The 19,910-nt window shown below is 51.4% G+C and overlaps 1 protein-coding gene across 1 annotated transcript in view; it reads left to right on the top strand.

The window, feature by feature from the left end:
• The window catches only part of ARHGAP35 (Rho GTPase activating protein 35), a 115,954-nt gene that overhangs the window by 48,996 nt on the left and 47,048 nt on the right, over window positions 1–19,910 (top strand). Inside the window, exons 2-3 of the mRNA XM_062175818.1 lie at window positions 1,482–5,351; window positions 18,265–18,409. Coding sequence (XP_062031802.1) covers window positions 1,668–5,351; window positions 18,265–18,409 — 3,829 coding nt within the window. The 5' untranslated portion in view covers window positions 1,482–1,667. The remainder of the gene's footprint in view (window positions 1–1,481; window positions 5,352–18,264; window positions 18,410–19,910) is intronic.

The following is a 19,910-nucleotide window of genomic DNA, read 5'->3' as shown; positions in this document are numbered from 1 at the left end:
CTCAGAGTGCACATGACCAGGACTCTGGAGGTAGACCCAGAGCCAGGCATCAAATCCAGGCAGTCTGATGTGGGACCCAGGTATCCTAACTGCTAGGCCAAACATCTTTCCCATTTGGATTTTATGTGTCTTGTTTTCTCTTTCCCTTACAAGTAAAACCAACTCCCCATGTCTGGATTCCAGGCAGATATCCTGTTCCTCATTAGGACTTCACTCTGAGGTGTAGCATCCAGTCGTGCTTCTTCCTGATAGAGTTGTATGGACTTCAATTCCTGTTTTTTGCAAAGGTTTTTTATTATTATTATTATTTTATTTATTTATTTATTTATTATTTGAAAGGCAGAGTTACAGAGAGGCATAGGCAGAAACCAAGAGAGGAAAAAGAAAAGTCTTCCATCCTCTGGTTCACTTCCCAAACGAACCCAACAGCTGGAGCTGGGCCGATCCAAGGCCAGGATCCCGGAGCTTCTTCCAGGTCTCCCACGTGGGTCCAGGGGCCCAAGGACTTGGGCCATCTTCTGCTACTTTCCTAGCCCATAGCAGGGAGCTGGATGGGAAGTGGAGTAGCTGGGATTTGAACCAGCACCCATTTGGGATGCTGGCACTGCAGGCAGCAGCTTTACCTGCTATGCCACCATGCTGGCCCGCAAAGGGTTTTAATTCATTACTGTACCTAATTATTTTGGTGTCCCAGTTGTCCCAGGCTTGGCCAATGGGACCTCCTTCAAGATGGCACCAGTGTGCTGATGAGATGATCCATCACTCTTTCTTGCTGCACGAGGGTTTCCAGCCTGCTTTGCACCTATAGCTAGTCCTGGGAGTAGCTCTTCTTCCAAGGCACCCTCATACCCTTGTTGTAGCATTTAGCATGCTGCTTTTCTGTGTTGGACTTGTTTTGTACTTCTCTGAGAGTGCGTAGAGGTGAGTCTTATTTGCCGTTGCATCTTTACCAGGGATAAGGCCAAGTGTCTATTAGGTTTTTGCTGAATATTTTTTGAGTAAAAAATTGATTTTTGTGGGGCCGGCACTGTGGCATAGCGGGTGAAGCCACCACCTGCAGTGACGGCATCCCATGTTGGCGTCTGTTCAAGTCCCGGCTGCTCCACTTCCAATCCAGCTCTCTGCTATGGCCTGGGAAAGCAGTAGAAGATGGCCGCCCAAGTGCTTCGGCCCTGCACCCACGTGGGAGACCCAGAAGAAGCTCCTGGCTCCTGGCTCCTGGCTCCTGGCTCCTGGCTCCTGGCTTCGGATCGGCGCAGCTACGGCCATTGCGGCCATTTCGGGAGTGAATCAGCTGATGGAAGACCTCTCTGTCTCTGTCTGTCTGTCTCTCTGTCTCTCTCTCTCTCTGTCTCTCCTTCTCTCTCTGTGTAACTCTTTCAAGTCAATAAATAAATATTTTTTAAAAATTGCTTTTAGTTTAGTAATTAAAATTGGGTTCTAAAATTATGCTAATGGGTTTTCTTTTTCTCCCCATCTAGGAAGCAATGGTGGCTATTAGGCCATGAGAAGCTGTGAAAAGTGACCTCATCCTGGTATACAACCACTACGGGACCTGGCACTGCTCGGGCAGCCAGCCCCCAGTGATGATGTCGGAGGCCAGCAGGTCCACTGGAAGACACTAATCTGATCTCGGAAGTGGCCGACTGGAGCAGGATGTGTCGACGATGATGATGGCAAGAAAACAAGATGTCCGCATTCCCACCTACAACATCAGTGTGGTGGGGTTGTCTGGGACTGAGAAAGAGAAGGGCCAGTGCGGCATTGGAAAATCTTGTCTGTGCAACCGCTTCGTGCGCCCCAGTGCTGATGAGTTTCACCTGGACCACACGTCCGTCCTCAGCACCAGTGACTTTGGCGGGCGAGTGGTCAACAATGACCACTTCCTCTACTGGGGGGAGGTTAGCCGCTCCCTGGAGGACTGTGTGGAATGTAAGATGCACATTGTGGAACAGACTGAGTTCATCGATGATCAGACTTTCCAGCCTCATCGGAGCACGGCCCTGCAGCCCTACATCAAGAGAGCTGCTGCAACCAAGCTCGCCTCAGCTGAAAAGCTCATGTACTTTTGCACGGACCAGCTGGGGCTGGAGCAGGACTTTGAGCAGAAACAAATGCCCGACGGAAAGCTGCTGATCGATGGCTTTCTGCTTGGCGTTGACGTGAGCAGGGGCATGAACAGGAACTTCGATGACCAGCTCAAGTTTGTTTCCAACCTCTACAATCAGCTTGCAAAAACAAAGAAACCCATCGTGGTGGTGCTGACGAAGTGTGATGAGGGGGTGGAGCGGTACATTAGAGATGCACATACTTTTGCCTTAAGCAAAAAGAACCTCCAGGTTGTAGAGACCTCGGCGAGATCCAATGTAAATGTGGACTTGGCTTTCAGCACCTTAGTGCAGCTGATTGATAAAAGTCGAGGAAAGACAAAAATAATTCCCTACTTTGAGGCTCTCAAGCAGCAGAGTCAGCAGATAGCGACGGCCAAGGACAAGTACGAGTGGCTGGTGAGTCGCATTGTGAAAAACCACAACGAGAACTGGCCGAGTGTCAGCCGCAAGATGCAGGCCTCTCCGGAGTACCAGGACTACGTCTACCTGGAGGGGACTCCGAAGGCCAAGAAGCTGTTCCTGCAGCACGTCCACCGCCTCAAGCAGGAGCACGTCGAGCGCCGGAGGAAGCTGTACCTGGCCGCCCTGCCCTTGGCCTTCGAGGCGCTTCTACCCGGTCTCGATGAAATCGCCCACCTCAGCTGCGTCAAGGCCAAGAAGCTCTTGGAAACCAAACCAGAATTCCTGAAGTGGTTCGTTGTGCTGGAGGAGACCCCGTGGGACGCCACCAGCCACATTGACAACATGGAAAACGAACGGATTCCCTTCGACCTCATGGACACCGTTCCTGCCGAGCAGCTGTACGAGGCCCACCTGGAGAAGCTGCGCAACGACAGGAAGAGGGCGGAGATGAGAAGGGCGTTCAAAGAAAACCTGGAGACCTCTCCGTTCATCACTCCCGGCAAGCCGTGGGAGGAGGCCCGCAGCTTTATCATGAACGAAGACTTCTACCAGTGGCTGGAAGAGTCTGTGTACATGGACATTTATGGCAGGCACCAAAAGCAGATTATAGACAAAGCAAAGGAAGACTTTCAGGAGTTGCTTTTGGAATATTCAGAGTTGTTCTATGAGCTGGAGCTGGACGCCAAGCCCAGCAAGGAGAAGATGGGTGTCATTCAGGACGTGCTGGGGGAGGAGCAGCGGTTCAAGGCGCTACAGAAGCTGCAGGCGGAGCGCGACGCCCTGATTCTGAAGCACATCCATTTTGTGTACCACCCGACAAAGGAGACGTGCCCCAGCTGCCCGGCGTGTGCGGATGCCAAGATTGAGCACTTGATTGGCTCGAGGTTTCTCCGACCCTCCGACCGGAATCAGAAAAACTCACTGTCTGACCCCAGCATTGATAGAATCAACTTGGTTATCTTGGGCAAAGATGGCCTTGCCCGAGAGTTGGCGAATGAGATCCGAGCTCTTTGTACAAATGATGACAAGTATGTGATAGACGGTAAAATGTATGAGCTGTCCCTGAGGCCGATAGAGGGGAATGTCAGGCTTCCTGTGAACTCCTTCCAGACCCCAACATTTCAGCCCCACGGGTGTCTCTGCCTTTACAACTCGAAGGAGTCACTGTCCTATGTGGTGGAGAGCATAGAGAAGAGCAGGGAGTCCACGCTTGGCAGGCGGGACAACCACCTGGCCCACCTGCCCCTGACGCTCATTTTGGTCAACAAGAGAGGCGACACCAGTGGCGAGACCCTGCATAGCTTAATCCAGCAGGGGCAGCAGATAGCCAGTAAGCTTCAGTGTGTCTTTCTTGACCCTGCTTCCGCTGGCATTGGTTACGGACGCAACATTAATGAAAAGCAGATCAGCCAAGTTTTGAAGGGCCTCTTGGACTCTAAACGTAACTTGAACCTTGTCAGTTCTACTGCCAGCATCAAGGACTTGGCTGACATTGACCTGCGAATCGTCATGTGTCTGATGTGTGGAGATCCTTTTAGTGCAGACGACATACTTTTCCCTGTCCTTCAGTCTCAGACCTGTAAGTCTTCCCACTGTGGAAGCAGCAACTCTGTGTTACTTGAACTCCCCATCGGGTTGCACAAGAAGCGCATTGAGCTGTCTGTGCTCTCATACCATTCCTCGTTTAGCGTCAGAAAGAGCCGCTTGGTTCATGGGTACATTGTTTTCTATTCAGCCAAACGTAAGGCCTCCTTGGCTATGTTACGTGCCTTTCTCTGTGAGGTGCAGGATATTATCCCCATTCAGCTCGTGGCACTCACTGATGGCGCTGTCGATGTCCTGGACAATGACTTGAGTCGGGAGCAGCTGACCGAGGGGGAGGAGATCGCTCAAGAAATTGACGGAAAGTTCACAAGCATCCCCTGTAGCCAACCCCAGCATAAACTTGACATCTTCCACCCGTTTTTTAAAGATGTGGTGGAGAAAAAGAACATAATTGAGGCTACCCACATGTATGATAACGCCGCCGAGGCCTGCAGCACCACAGAAGAGGTGTTTAACTCCCCCCGTGCAGGCTCGCCGCTCTGCAACTCGAACTTGCAGGACTCCGAGGAGGACATGGAGCCGCCATCGTACAGCCTGCTTCGAGAAGACACGTCTCTGCCCTCCCTGTCCAAAGACCACTCCAAGCTCTCTGTGGAGCTGGAGGGGAACGACGGGCTGTCTTTCATCATGAGCAACTTCGAGAGTAGACTCAACAACAAAGTACCTCCGCCAGTGAAGCCAAAGCCTCCTGTCCACTTTGAAATCACGAAGGGGGACCTGTCTTACTTGGATCAAGGCCATCGGGAGGGCCAGAGGAAGTCTGTGTCTTCCAGCCCCTGGCTGCCACAGGACGGGTTCGATCCTTCTGACTATGCTGAGCCCATGGATGCTGTGGTGAAGCCAAGGAATGAGGAGGAGAACATATACTCTGTGCCCCATGACAGCACCCAGGGCAAAATCATCACCATTCGCAATATCAACAAGGCCCAGTCCAATGGCAGCGGGAATGGTTCCGACAGTGAGATGGACACCAGTTCTCTGGAGCGAGGCCGCAAGGTGTCTGTCGTGAGCAAGCCAGTGCTGTATAGGACGAGATGCACCCGGCTGGGGAGGTTTGCCAGTTACCGAACCAGCTTCAGCGTGGGCAGCGACGATGAACTGGGGCCCATCCGGAAGAAGGAAGAGGACCAGGCATCCCAGGGCTATAAAGGGGACAATGCTGTCATTCCGTACGAAACAGATGAAGACCCGAGGAGGAGGAATATTCTTCGCAGTCTACGGAGGAACACTAAGGTAAGACCCCAATTCCGGAGGAGTCACGGGAGAGGTGTGCACAGTGTTTCAGTGAGAGTTGATTGATGATAATGTTTATTCTGGTTAAAAAAAAAAAAAAAAAAAGAGATCATGTGTGCTGTATGTGCTGGCCTAACAGTGTTAGTAGGGTCCGAGGTGCTGCTACCGGCAGCCCTCAGGTAGTCGGGACCTTGGATAGGATGGCCAGCCTGGGGCGTCTTTGTCTCAACACAGTGGATTAGTTACCACAGTGCGCATAGTTCCGAGCTTGTCGGGGTCCTGACACGGGGCTGAGTCAGTGACATCACACTTGCTCTTCCTTCACTGAAACACTGGAACCCGAAGTGGCACACCTGCGTCTCTTCCTGCTCAGCAGGCCTGTCACCGTCTGTCTGTCCCGTGCTCCTTCTTTCCCTTGCTGGTCTATACAGGTTACTGAATGACTAAATGATAATTTAGACACAGAAATCAGTGAGAAGAATCTTGCCGCTGAGAGTTATAAATCTGTTCCATATTTATAAGTGGGATTGCCGTCAGCTCTGTGATTGTATCTTGACGTGAATCACTGCTGCTATCAGTGAGAGGCTTGGATTTCATTTGGGGACAACTGGGGCAGGGAGGGAAAAAGGAAAGGAAACGTTAACTATGCATTAGAAGCATCTGGCGGACTCTCAGATGTAGAGACAATAGTAGCAAACACAATCTCTTATCTTGCATAGAATGACGGGCTGGCTTTGTGGTGCAAGTGGGTCAAGCCACCTGTCTCGCACTGGCATCCCATATCAGAGTGCAGGTTCGTGTCGTCTGCCCCCATCTCCCCTGCAGCTTTCCTGCTAGTGAGCTTGGAAGGCAGTGGGTGATGGCCCACGTGCTCAGGCCCATACCACCCATGTGGAAGACCAGAATGGAGCTCCTGGCTTCAGCTTGGCCCAGACCTAGCTGTTGTGACCATTTGAGTGAACCAACAGGTGTAAGATTGACCTCTCATCTCCTTCTCCCTCTCTCTCCTTTCCCTCTTCTTCTCCCTCTCCCTCTGTCCTTCCCTCTCTGTCACTCTGCCTTTCCGATAGATAAATAAATCTTTAAAAAAAATAAAGAGGACGTAGTGTGTAGTCTGCAAGGCAGGTGTCTGTAGTGGTGCCCTGTCCCCTTGGGCTTAGGCTTTGAGATAGAAAAAGTATTTCCCAAATGTTTTCTTTTCTGCCCTATTTAGAGTGGGGGAGAAGTATTCTTTGTTTTCAGAGAAAGGCATCCTGGTGAGACTACCACAGAACTGTGTTCCCTCGTCAGCCTCCGCCAGCATTGTGATTTCTCCACATCGCAGCTCCTCTGCTTCCCATGAGGCAGCGTGTCTGGAAGTACTGCAGGGTCCTTTGGAAAGAACGTGGCCAGAAATATACCATATCCAAAGGATTGAGAGTCCAGGTTGTTTTGAGAGCTGACAGTTTTGTTGTTTGGTGGCGCACGGAGATGGAAGCACCTGGTATTGGAGCAAGTTCAGAGCATCCCCTTTGGGTTCTCTCATGGCATGGAGTGTTCCCCGAGGGTGTGCTTACCCATGCAGTGGGCAGGGCAGCGTCACTGTAGCCTCTGTCCCTGACCCTTCTCTGTGCCGACCATCAGTGGAGACGTACACGGTCTTCTCCTATTTGATTTCCCCCCGCTAGTTTTGTCCTTTACCTTTGTCCAGTGCTTTGTTCTCCAAAGCTTGGTAGGCGCACAAACCCATCAAAAGCAGTCCTTATTTAGGAAGCCAGGAGTGACCTGATCTGCCTCCCCGTATTTTCCCAAAGCTCTCCTGTGTGAGGATACCAGAACGCAAACATTTGAACATTTTGCATTTCTTTTCTTCCTCCTCCACCCCCAGTGAAGACTGCTGCTGGAGCATCTGAGTGCTGACAGACAGCCCTCTGATTTGTGGGGGTGTTTGCACACCGGGGAGTTAGGAAGGTGGCATAATAGCACATTGAGGGGCCGGCGCTGTGGCTCACTTGGTTAATCTTCTGCCTTGCGGAGCCGGCATCCCATATGGACCCCGGGTTCTAGTCCCGGTTGCTCCTCTTCCAGTCCAGCTCTCTGCTGGCCCGGGAAGGCGGTGGAGGATGGCCCAAGTGCTTGGACCCCTGCACCTGTGTAGGAGACCAGGAAGAAGTGCCTGGCTCCTGGCTTCGGGTCGGCGCAGCGGCAGCTGTAGCAGCCATTTGGGGGGTGAACCAATGGAAGGAAGACCTTTCTGTCTCTCTCTCTCACTGTCTAACTCTGCCTGTCAAATAAAAAAAAAATTTAAAAATAGGCCGGCGCCATGGCTTAACAGGCTAATCCTCCGCCTTGCGGTGCCGGCACACTGGGTTCTAGTCCCGGTTGGGGTGCCGGCTTCTATCCCGGTTGCCCCTCTTCCAGGCCAGCTCTCTGCTATGGCCCGGGAGTGCAGTGGAGGATGGCCCAAGTCCTTGGGCCCTGCACCCGCATGGGAGACCAAGAGAAGCACCTGGCTCCTGGCTTCGGATCAGCGCAATGAGCCAGCCGCAGCGGCCATTGGAGGGTGAACCAATGGCAAAAAGGAAGACCTTTCTCTCTATCTCTCTCTCTCACTATCCACTCTGCCTGTCAAAAACACACACACACACACACACACACTGCTAAACAAACCATGCTTTAAAGAGCACACAGCGCAGTGCAGACTCAGCAGAACACAGGCAGTTAGCGTGCGCCCGTGAGGTGCCGTGTTCAGGCTGGGACGCACGCGTCCTAGCCCAGGACCTCCCTTCGCCTGACTGCCGGGTCGGAGAGCAAGAATGGGCCCACTTCTGTTCTGGCTCTGGTTCTGCAGGCCACACCCCTTGAAGTCAAATAAAAATGACACCTCTGGCCCAGGCACAGTTGTGTGCCAGCAGTCACTGTAGGAGTTTCCTTTGGCAAGAGTGAAGATGGTGCGTTGAGAAGCGTGTAGCTCCTCTGTCATCCCAGTGTAGACAGGAGCAACACTGCTGCTGCCACTAAGAACACAGACAACACTTGCTTTACCGGAAAAGCAAGATACCATCAGGGCAGAGAATGCCAGGCCAGCCCCTACAAGAGGATTTTGCCTTTGATTTTTATTGGCATGACAAAGCAAAACAGTGTGTGTTGGAAGGGGGCGTGGCCAGGCACTCCAATTTCAGTTGGTCACAGAAAATGCACTCTGCCAGGCACCGCCGGGGAGCGGCCCGCACCCTTCTTGCCCAGACCTCGGTGCTAGTAGGGGCGGTCAGACCTGCACCGCAGCCGAAGACAGCTGTCTGCCCAGGGAGGACCATGCACAGAGTCCCTGGTGGGGAGTGCTTGTGTGCAGTGTGGTGACAGACCTCAGGCCATGGGAAACGGGTCCTACCTCTGGGTCTGGGCTCCGCCACTTCCTCACTGGGACCCTGGGGATTTGCTTCCTCTGTCCTTGAACTTTCTGAGAAGAGGAGCAGGCGTCTTCCTCGCAGGGTTGTGAGCTAAGAACAAAGCAAGCTGGGTAAGCCCTGGCTGCTGTTATCACATAAGCAGACCTTGAAGGGAACCAAACAATTGGCATGAGGTGAAGAAAGACGGGAAGGTGAGAATACGCAAGAATACGAGAATATGTATACTGTATTCAGAGGAAGGAGAAAGCTAGTCTGGTCTAGCCAGAGCTGTGGGACCAACATTGTCCCTCTGCTTTTGTGGAAGCTTTAACCCTGTGTGTTACTAAGCTCCTTTCTCAGTACTCGCCCTAGCAACCGCCCTAACAAATAAAAGCTATGCTCTGGGTACTGATGCGAAGAAGAAAACGCGCCCAGCGCCCTTGGCTGCTCTCTCAGGAGCTCTTTCCTGGACAGTGGAGTCAGAGTGAGGGACTGGCTTTCATGTCCCCTAATGAAAGTGCAGACTGTAACGCTGGCTCTCAGTCGGGCCCTCGCCCAGCTGAACCATTCAGCGCCCTCTCTCATAGGGGGAGCCTTCCGCACTCAGCTGAATGAGACTGAAAATCTCCGATTGCACTTCAGTGGGTCCGTGAATAGCTGCTTTGTCTGCAAAGAGTTGTTGTTGCACATGGTCTCTGTCTCCCAGCGCTGTGCGTTTGCAAAGACGAGATTGGGATCGGCAAAAACCAGGCCTGGGAGCCTTGCTCCACAAAACGCGCCTCTGGAGCTCGCTCAGATTGCTGAGCCTGGCGCATTCGACCACGGGTTTAAAGAGAAGATATTATTGCCTGTTACTCTTCCATGTGACGTGCTCTTACTTTTGTGTTAAAAAAAAAAAAAAAAGACAAAACAGAATGATAAAGAAAATCTTTCACTCACTGTAGCTAGCACATGACAAGACCACCTATTGAAAAGCTAACCAGTTCAATCACGCATTGTTTGGTCTGTAAGGCACCAAGTAACCAGTTTGACAGTTTGTGTCCCCCCTCCTCCCCCCAGTGAATTGGGTTATTTCATTGGGTTCAGTGAATTGGCTGGTTGTTGTGGCTTTGTGTGCACACAGCTCTTACTTTGTGAGCTCTAGGGCAGAGTCGAAGTTTCTGGTGTGAATAAAAACCAGCTGGGGAGTCGCGCTGCTCACTCCCCTGGGAGAGCTGTAGCTTTGGACAGACACACTGAGTGCTGAGAGATGAGCTCTCTGTGACCTGCCCAGGAAAGACTGCGCTCCAGAGGAGGCTGCCCTGCCCGGGAGCCTCAGGCCAGCTGGACACTGTCCTCCTCAGAACGGGGCGGTACCTGGCGTGACCGTGGCTCTGACTCCTGGAGCAGTTTTCTTTGGTGGCAAGGACAAGCTCATTCCTTCTTTGAGGAAGGAAACAAAACGCACGGGCATTGAGTGAGCGTTTGGTATGTGCCTGGCGCTGTGCGAGGTGCCATAGGTACAGCAGTTCAGTCCTCTAGTTTGCAGTCTCTGGGATAGGGGGTTTAACCTGTGCTTGCATTTTTGAATATTAGCAGCTGGTAGGTTCAGGGTACTGAGATATTTTTTAACCAGGAGGTTTAATCCCAAGGGGACATCCGGCAAAGGTTCTTTAAGGTTGAGACTTTTGAAGGGTGAGGCAGCTGAAGTCAGTGAAGACGGAGGCTTGGTGGGGAGGCTTTGCCGGAAACCACACGGAACCTGACCCTGACAGCCCTGGGCCTTCAAGGAGTGGGGCGAGGGGGAATCAGGGCGAGCCGTGGAGGCTGCAGACTGCACGGCCGCACGTGCTTTGTGCAGTGGGTACGGTACCAGGCACTCTCCCCGACTCCTCTTGCAGTCTTGTTTTAGGGGTGAGGTCACTGAGGTTCTGAGAGATCAGACACCTTGCCCAAGTGGCAGAGCTGCCAAGAGGAGGAGCTGAGCTTTTTGAACCCTGGTCTTGCTTCCCCTTACAGTGGTGTTTGGAGTCTAGTCTGTAAGAAAGATGCTCATATCGGGAGTCAGGGACACGTGTTTAGACCCCTCCGTCGGTCCAGTGGGCGTGTTCATTTGAACAAGCGACCTCCAAGGATGGTGTGGTGCTGTTTGTTTCTGGCTTCAGAGTCCAGCTGAGTGGAGGACAGAACGGGCATGGGGACACTGACATAGCAGCCGGAACTCTGAGACTGCTGTCCCTGAGTCCCAGTGTATTTTAAGCCCAAAGAACTTCATGTGTTTGGGGGATAAAAATAGACTATCTTCAACTGTCTGCCCTAGTTTACCTCACACCTGTTATTTAAAAAATAATAATAGGGGCCAGCACTGTGGCATAGTGGATAAAGCAGTCGCCTGCAGTGCCAGCATCTCATATGGATGCTGGTTCAAGTCCCAGCGGCTCCTCTTCCAATCCAGCTCTCTGCTATGGCCTGGGATGGCAGTAGGAGTTGGCCCAAGTGCTTGAGCCCCTGCATCCGTGTTGGAGACCCAGAAGAAGCTCCTGGCTTCAGATCAGCACAGCTCCAGCTGTCGCAGCCAACTGGGGAGTGAACCAGTGGATGGAAGATTCTCTCTCTCTCTCTTTCTCTGCCTCTCCTTCTCTATCTGTGAAACTCTGACTTTCAAGTAAATAAATAAATATTAAAAATACTACTACTGCTAGTGGGCAGCTTGGATCTATTTTTCAAAGAACAGAGAATTGCTCTGATGCTTTCATGTGCCAGCATGTTCTGCACAGCCTGGTGATACTGGACACCTTTGTAGGAACTCAAGATTTGTAGCTCTCATCAGGATCAGCTGTGCTTCCTAAGGGACGTGCCTTCCGAGTGAGCTTTAGCCGATGTTTGCAATGAGGCAAGCAAGTAAAAACTGACCCATTGGCTGGCGCCGTGGCTCAACAGGCTAATCCTCCGCCTTGTGGCGCCGGCACACCAGGTTCTAGTCCCGATCGGGGCACCGGATTCTGTCCCGGTTGCCCCTCTTCCAGGCCAGCTCTCTGCTATGGCCGGGAGTGCAGTGGAGGATGCCCCAAGTGCTTGGGCCCTGCACCCAATGGGAGACCAGGAGAAGCACCTGGCTCCTGGCTTGGGATCAGCGCAGTGCGCCGGCCGCAGCACAGCAGCCATTGGAGGGTGAACCAATGGCAGAGGAAGACCTTTCTCTCTGTCTCTCTCTCTCACTGTCCACTCTGTCAGAAAAAAAAAAAAAAAAAAACTGACCCATAGCACTGCAAGTCCAGATTCAGTGTGAGTTGCATTTCAGGTAAAGAGAGTTACAAACGCGTGTCCCTGAGTTTTCGGAGGTAGCAGCAGGTTTTGACCCGGGTTTGCAGAGTCTCTGTTGTTCTCGTGCCTCTGGTGGGATGACACGCCTTCTTCTCTTTTCCCATCGTTCAAGAGGGATGGGAAGACCAAGATTCCATGCTCCTTCCTGTTCATCGCTAAGTGGACATGCCCCGAGGTAGTGAGTGATTCGGTCACAATGCTCCCTGCCAGCCTGAAGGAGACCAGCGCCTGAGCACCTGTCCTTTCATGGCAGCCCTTGCCGGCAAGAGTAAATCTGCCTTCGAGTTTTCCCTTAAACTTGGGTTTGTGTTTTTTCAGAGCCAAAGGGGGACACCAGTTAATTGAGAATACATCTGCAACAGAAGCAAGTCATGTTATTGGAAGGCCTTGTTGAAACTCTCTTGGGAATATGAGAATTGGCAGTCAGAAAGATACAACGTTGGCCATGGAATGCAAGGAAGTAGTTTAGGGGGAAACTGTAATAATGTCCTTTGTGGAATCTGTGATGTTTTTAAGAATCCTACCAGTCAGTCAGCCAGAGTGTGTCACCCACTGTGTGACCCTCTGAGGTGCTGCTTGGAACGCTTTTACTCTTTTTTCTTTTTTTTAAGTTTTTTTTTTTTTTTTTTTTTTTTTTTTGACAGGCAGAGTGGACAGTGAGAGAGAGACAGAGAGAAAGGTCTTCCTTTTTGCCGTTGGTTCACCCTCCAATGGCCGCCGTGGTAGTGCGCTGCGGCCGGCGCACCGCGCTGATCCGATGGCAGGAGCCAGGTGCTTCTCCTGGTCTCCCATGGGGTGCAGGGCCCAAGCACTTGGGCCATCCTCCACTGCACTCCCTGGCCACAGCAGAGAGCTGGCCTGGAAGAGGGGCAACCGGGACAGGATCGGTGCCCCGACCGGGACTAGAACCCGGTGTGCCGGCGCCGCAAGGCGGAGGATTAGCCTAGTGAGCCGTGGCGCCGGCCTTTTTTTTAAGTTTTATTTATTTATTTGAAAGAGTTATACAGAGAGGAGAGGCAGAGAGAGAGAGAGGTCTTCCAGCTGATGGTTCACTTCCCAATTAGCCGCAATGGCTGGAACTGTGCTGATCCGAAGCCAGGAGCTTCCTCCGGGTATCCCGCGCGGGTGCAGGGTCCCAAGGATTTGGGCCATCTTCCACTGCTTTCCCAGGCCATAGCAGAGAGCTGGATCGGAAGTGGAGCAGCCGGGTCTTGAACTGGCGCCCATATGGGATGTCGGTACTGCAGGAGGCAGCTTTACCAGCTATGCCACAGCACCGGCCCCAAGACATTTTTTTTTTTTTAAGTCATAGTTTACATTAGGGTGTAGTGTTTGCATTGTTCTATGAGGTGTTTTTGTTTTTTGTTTTTTTTGGGGGGGGGGTTTAAGATTTATTTTTTATGTTTTTGAAAGGCAGAGTTACAGAGAGGTAGAGGTAGCGGCGTTGGTTCACTCCTCAAATGGCTGCAAAGGCTGGAGCTGTGCCAATCCGCAGCCAGAAGCTAGGAGCTTCTTCCGGGTCTCCCATGCAGTGCAGGAGCCCAAGGACTTGGGCCATCTTCTACTGCTTTCCCAGGCCATAGCAGAGAGCTGGATTGGAAGTGGAGCAACCAGGTCTTGAACCGGCACCCATATGGGATACTGGCACTACAGGTGGCGGCTTTAACTGCTATGGCACAGCACTGGCCAACTATAGCATGACATTTTTAAAAACTATTGTGTCTCATCTTTTAAAAAAAATTAAAATTTATTTTAAAGTCAGAGAAAGATCTTCCATCTGTTGATTCACCCCCAAATGCCTGCAATATCTGGGGCAGGGCCAGGCTGAAGCCAGGAACTAGGAACTCAGTCCAGGTCTCCCACTTGGTAGTGGGGACCCAAGTATTTGAATCTTTACTTGTTGCCTCCCAGGATGTGCGTTTGCAGGAAACTAGGATCAGAAGCAGAGCCAGGTCTTGCGTCTAGGCGCGCCGACACAGGGGACAGGTGTCCCTAACGGCATCTTCCGCACCGCATCAGACGCCCGCCCCAGAGTCAGGCGTGTGTTAAGGAAACCTGAGCTACAGAACAATGCACATCTGTCTAGGAGGACGAGGGGAGGGCAGTGCAGGCTGGCCCAGGGCTTTGCCTGTGGCTGAGGCCTCTCATCAGAGTGGTATCAGGGAAGGAGCACGACGTTTTGGCCTTCATAGAACACAACTCTGTTGGAGTGGGTGTGGATTCCGTTGAGCCTGTTTTCTCAAATGTGAAGTGGGGTGATAGCCCCAGGTGGTTGTGAGGGTTTGGATGATTAATTGCGCAGAGCGCTTGCTCCCGAGCACCCAGCTGGACGCTGCACTGAGAGGTACAGAAGTGTGCCCTGTTCTCAGGGCGTGGCTTCTCTGGCTGGAAGCTTTCTCAGGGCAGCTTGCTAAGTGAGTGTCCCCAAAAGAAGATGGATGTTGCGGGGTGTCACTTTCTCCTCTCCAGGGACCTGCTGCTGAGAGTGCTCCCAGTGACTCCTTAATGAATGACACATGTCTGACCGGGGACATGAGACATCTGGCAAGCCACTCAGGAGAATGGCATTTCCATCTGGAATGTGCCCAGTGCCCTTCAGAGGTCTGAAGTATTGCTGGTTGTATCAACAGTCTGGCGCAGCTCTTGGCATGCACGGCAAACTCTGATTTCCTTACTAGGAAGGTTTAGAATTAGTTGTGCAAGAATTCTCTGCCTAATTCTGTGGCATCCTAGGGAGCCTTCAGCTGTTTCAAGGCGGCATTTTAACATTCTATAGGGGCTGGTGCTGTGGTGTAGTGGGTAAAGCCACTGCCTGCAGTGCCGGCATACCATATGGGTGCCAGTTTGAGTCCTGACTGCTCCTCTTCCGATCCAGCTCTCTGCTATGGCCTGGGAAAGCAGTAGATGATGGCCCAAGTCCTTGAACCCCTGCACTTGCATGGGAGACCTGGAGGAGGCTCCTGGCTCCTGGCTCCTGGCTTCAGATCCGTGCAGCTCTGGCCATTGCGGCCATCTGGGGAGTAAACCAGCAGATGGAAGACCCCTGCCTCTGCCTCTCTGTAACTCTGCCTTTCAAATAAATAAATAAATCTTTTTTTTTTTATTATAGTGCTTTTTATCTTTTCTGATGGTTTTAAGGCAGTTTTTAAATTTAATTTAATTTTATTTATTTTTTATTTTTTGACAGGCAGAGTAGACAGAGAGAGAGACAGAGAGAAAGGTCTTCCTTTTGCCGTTGGTTCACCCTCCAATGGCCGCTGCGGCTGGTGTGCTGCGGCCGGCGCAGCGCGCTGATCCGATGGCAGGAGCCAGGTGCTTCTCCTGGTCTCCCATGGGGTGCAGGGCCCAAGGACTTCGGCCATCCTCCACTGCACTCCCTGGCCATAGCAGAGAGCTGGACTGGAAGAGGAGCAATTGGGACAGAATCCGGTGCCCCGACTGGGACTAGAACCCGGTGCGCTTTGTTCATTTACTCAAGCGGCCATGTAGTGATGCTGTGCGCGCACACATACACACACACACAGCCTTCACAAGAAGGTGTGAGCTGTGGTGCTGCAGGGCAAAGATTGCAATCAGACAGACCTGGCCTGCTCTTGTAGGACTCCGCTTCCTCCCCTGGAAAGTGGGGCTCTTACCGTCCTCACCTACAAACCGCTGGGCCTCTGGAGTGAGGCGATGCGTAGAAAGGAACCAGGCCAAGACCTGGCCCCCAGGAAGACTGCCTTTGTCATTCTGTCAGAGACTGACAGTTGTCTTCCTAGACCGTGGTTCCAGATGTGCTGAGGAGGGGCAGCTTCCTGCGGCTCCCCTGCAGTTCCGTTTTTGTCCTTAACAACAGTGTACTTGGAAGTCTCAGTTTTATCCAAGAACAGGCTACTATGTTAGTTTTGACAGGCGAATTCAGCAGGAGTAGGTCAGTTAAAAACACTGATGGGAAGATCAGTTTGAATACTAGTTTGAATACTAGTGGGCTTCCCACACATCCTGCCACTTAACCCTCAGACCGCCGGAGAGCAGGGAGCTGCCTGGAGGCGGCAAGTCACAGACTTCCTCGGTCTGGATAGAGATGCAGATCTGCCAGGTCCCAAAGTTTTAAAAAGGTTTAAATTCTTTTCTCTTCATTTTTTCAAAAAGTAAAGTGACAGAAATGTCTCCCATCCGCTTGTTCACTCCCCAGATGCCCACAACAGCCAGAGTTGGGGCAGGTTGAAGCCAGGAGCCAGGAACTCCATCTGGGTTTCCCACGTGGGTGGCAAGGGCCCAAGTACTTGGCTCGTCGGCCACTGCCTCCCCAGTCTTATTAAGAAGCTGGATCGGAAGCATGGATTAGCCAGGATTTGAACCAGGAACTCCAACATGGGATGTGGGTGTCCCAAGTGGCTGCTTACACCCGCTGCACCCCAACTCCCACCTCGCAAGGCTTAATAGGAGGAGACCCCGGAGAGACAGCCTCGGTTGGTTAGATCAGCTCCTGTAGAGTGTGTTGTCAGTCACTCACCAGGACCTGTTTGCCTCACAGTCTGTGTGGGCAGTGGCCACTGCCACACCTTAAAGACTGACTTCGTGGGGCCGAGAAGAGTGGGCAGATGGCAGTGAGCAGGCTTCCTGGGGTTCGTGGTCCCTTTTTCTCTGGGACCCCAGAAGCCACCCACATTCCAGCATGCTGCAGACTGAGTGAGGGAGCGGGCTCTGTGAAGACCGCCTCTCCTGGCCCCTGCTTTGGGAACCAGCAGCACTGAAGTGGGCTCTCTGCAGGTTTCCCCCCGACGCACGCGTTGGTTTGCACAGGAGGTCCTCGAAGAGTCTCAGACTGAAAAGGAAGTGATTTGCTCCCATATAACAGGGCGCTAGGAGGCAGAAGGATGGGCAGGGCAAGGAAGAGGTGGCTGACTCGGGACTTGGCTGTTTGTCTCCTTAGTGAATTTTGTTTAAAAAGAAAAATCCATGAATACTTTAGGGTCATCAGACCCACACATTTCTGACTACATCTGCCCTCTGAATTGGTCTCCCCAACTTGGAAGTGAAACTCAATTGCTGGGGATCACCTGGGTCCATTCCCCATGGTTCTGTTTGTTAGCCTTCTCTTTTTAGTAGATATATTAACCAAAGATAAAAATTCCAAATGCATTTCTTTAGCTTGAGGAATTTACCATTTGTTTAGAGCAGGGTTTTTCCCAGGTGAACATCAAGATAAAATGAATAATTTTGGAGCAGAGTATCTCCATATTAACAGTGTGAATGGGACCGCACTGTGGTGCCAGGTCTTCTGGGTCTGAGTGGAAGGACTCTGACTTACTAATTGTGTCACTCAGGCACATCAGACTTTGTCCTTGGCAAAATGGAGGGCTGTGGGGTTTAAAGAAGGGACATTGCGGGGGCCGGCGCTGTGGCGTCGTGGGCTAAATCTTCGCCTGCAGCGCCAGCATCCCGTTTGGGCACAGCGCCTGGCTGCTGGCTTCAGATCAGCCCAGCTCCGACCATTGCTTCCATCTGGGGAGTGAACCAGCAGATGGAAGACTTTTCTCTCTCTAACTCTGCCTCTCAAGTAAATAAATCTTTTTTTTTTTTTTTTTAAGGACATTTGGAGCTTGCGTGGTGTGTAGTGAGGTCTCACACAGTGCTGTCGCTGTCACTGCTTCATGAGGGTGCTGGCTTTGGGGAGAGAAAAGACAGAGTTGTCTCATTTGTCCTATCTGATTGGTTGCCCTTGCCCTCGGCAGAAGCCCTCTGGAATTAACCCCACACTAGTGTGTGGGAGAGGGCTCTCACAGGGGCTGTCCACCCTGGCAGAAGGCAGGCTGTTTTTCTGGAAAGAGGAAGTTATTAGTTTTACATTGCACTTTTTTATTTTTTTATGATTTTAACTGTCTTTATAACGTCTGTTACGCGTGTGGCCTATTTGGAAAGTTTCCCATGTATGCCGGTGTATCCGTGCTAAAGAATGTGGAGAGTCATCCAGTTGTTACTGTATTATATAAACATGGCTTGCCTCTTATAAACATCTTTGTTCTAACAGTGCAGTCTCACGCTCCAGGTGTGACCAGGGCCACTTTCTGGCATCTTACGTAGTATTGGGAGGCCAGAAAATATGAAATTAGTGAGTTGAGCGAGTGGGGCTCTCTGTCTTAGTGAAATCTCACCAGCAGTTTCCACACGTCCAGGCCCTGCTGGGCCCTGCTGATCCCTGCTGATCCGTGTTGGCACTCACTTTGTTTTTGTGCTTCCTTTTCTCTTCTGCACAGAAACCAAAGCCCAAACCCCGGCCATCCATCACGAAGGCAACCTGGGAGAGCAACTATTTTGGGGTGCCCCTAACAACCGTCGTGACTCCAGAGAAGCCGATCCCTATTTTTATCGAAAGATGCATTGAGTACATTGAAGCTACAGGTAAGAGTGTGACCACGCAGCAGGTGACCCCTGTCACAGGACGCTTTCTGGAGAAGCGCGCCTTCTGGAGTCTGTGGCATCAGTTGTTCGGTGTGAGACGTCCGCTCTTGGAGAAGGAGCTGAGCAGTCTGGCCGCTGTCAGACCTGGGACCCTCCGTGTCCTGCATCTTGAGGCTGTCTTGTGGCAGGTGTTAGACAGTACGGGGAGCAGTCCTGCCCTCAGGGCTGCAGGGGTGGCAGGTTAGGGACCACTCTGCTCCAGCACACGCTGTCATGGCACTCAGCACTTTTTTCTCCCTTACCCAGAAACCTTTTATTTAAGGTATACAAATGTCATACATTTCATAAACACAACTTCAGGAACATAGTGTTAGTGAGTCTTCCCACCGTACCCACCCTCCCGCCCTTCCTCCTTCTCCCTCTCCTGTTCCCATTTCCACTGATGTCTATTTTCTTTTCTTTTCTTTCTTTCTTTTTTTTTTTTTTTTTGACAGGCAGAGTTAGACAGTGAGAGAGAGAGACAGAGAGAAAGGTCTTCCATCCGTTGGTTCACCCCCCAAATTGCTGCTACGGCCGGTGCGCTGCACCAATCCGAAGCCAGGTGCTTCCTCCTGGTCTCCCATGCGGGTGCAGGGCCCAAGCACCTGGGCCATCCTCCACTGCCCTCCTGGGCCACAGCAGGGAGCTGGACTGGAAGAGTAGCAACCGGGACTAGAACCGGCACCCATATGGGAAGCTGGCACCACAGGTGGAGGATTAACCAAGTGAGCCATGGCGCCGGCCCCTCCTCAATAGTTTTTCAAGTTCTCTTTTGATTTCTTCTGTGACCCACTGTTCATTCAGGAGCATGTTGTTCAGTCTCCATGTGTTTTGCATATGTTCTAGAGATTCTTGAGTTGTTGATGTCCAGCTTTATTCCATTGTGGTCAGAGAAGGTGCATGGTTTGATTTTGATTTTTTTGAATTTGCTGAGACTTGCTTTATGGCCTAGCATGTAGTCTATCCTATAGAAAGTTCCATGTACTGGAGAGAAGAATGTGTATTCTACAGCTGTAGGGTGAGAAGTTCTGTAGATATCTGTTAGGTCCATTTGGTCTGTAGTGTCAATTAACTGTTGTTTCCTTGCTGATTTTCTGTGTGATTGAGCTGTCCATTGCTTAAAGTGGGGTATTGAAGTTCCCCATTATTATTGCATGAGAGTCTATATCTCCCTTTAGATCCATTAACATTTCTTTTAAATAGCCAGGTGCCCTGTAACTAGGTGTGTATACATTTATTATAATCACATCTTCCTGTTGAATTGATCCCTTAATCATTGCATGGTGCCTTTCTTTGTCTCTTTTAACAGTTTTGTGTTAAAGTCTATTTTGTCTGATATTAGGATGGCTACACCAGCTCTTTTTTGGTTTCTGTTAACATGGTATATTTTTTCCACCCTTTAACTTTCAGTCTGTGTGTATCTCTGTTGGTGAGATGTGTTTCTTCTAGGCAGCAAATAGTG

The sequence above is a fragment of the Lepus europaeus genome, chromosome 19 (genome assembly GCF_033115175.1).
Source record: "Lepus europaeus isolate LE1 chromosome 19, mLepTim1.pri, whole genome shotgun sequence".
Lineage (NCBI taxonomy): Eukaryota > Metazoa > Chordata > Mammalia > Lagomorpha > Leporidae > Lepus > Lepus europaeus.
The sequence above is the reverse complement of the archived record's forward strand: the minus strand, read 5'-3'. Positions and strand labels throughout refer to the sequence as shown.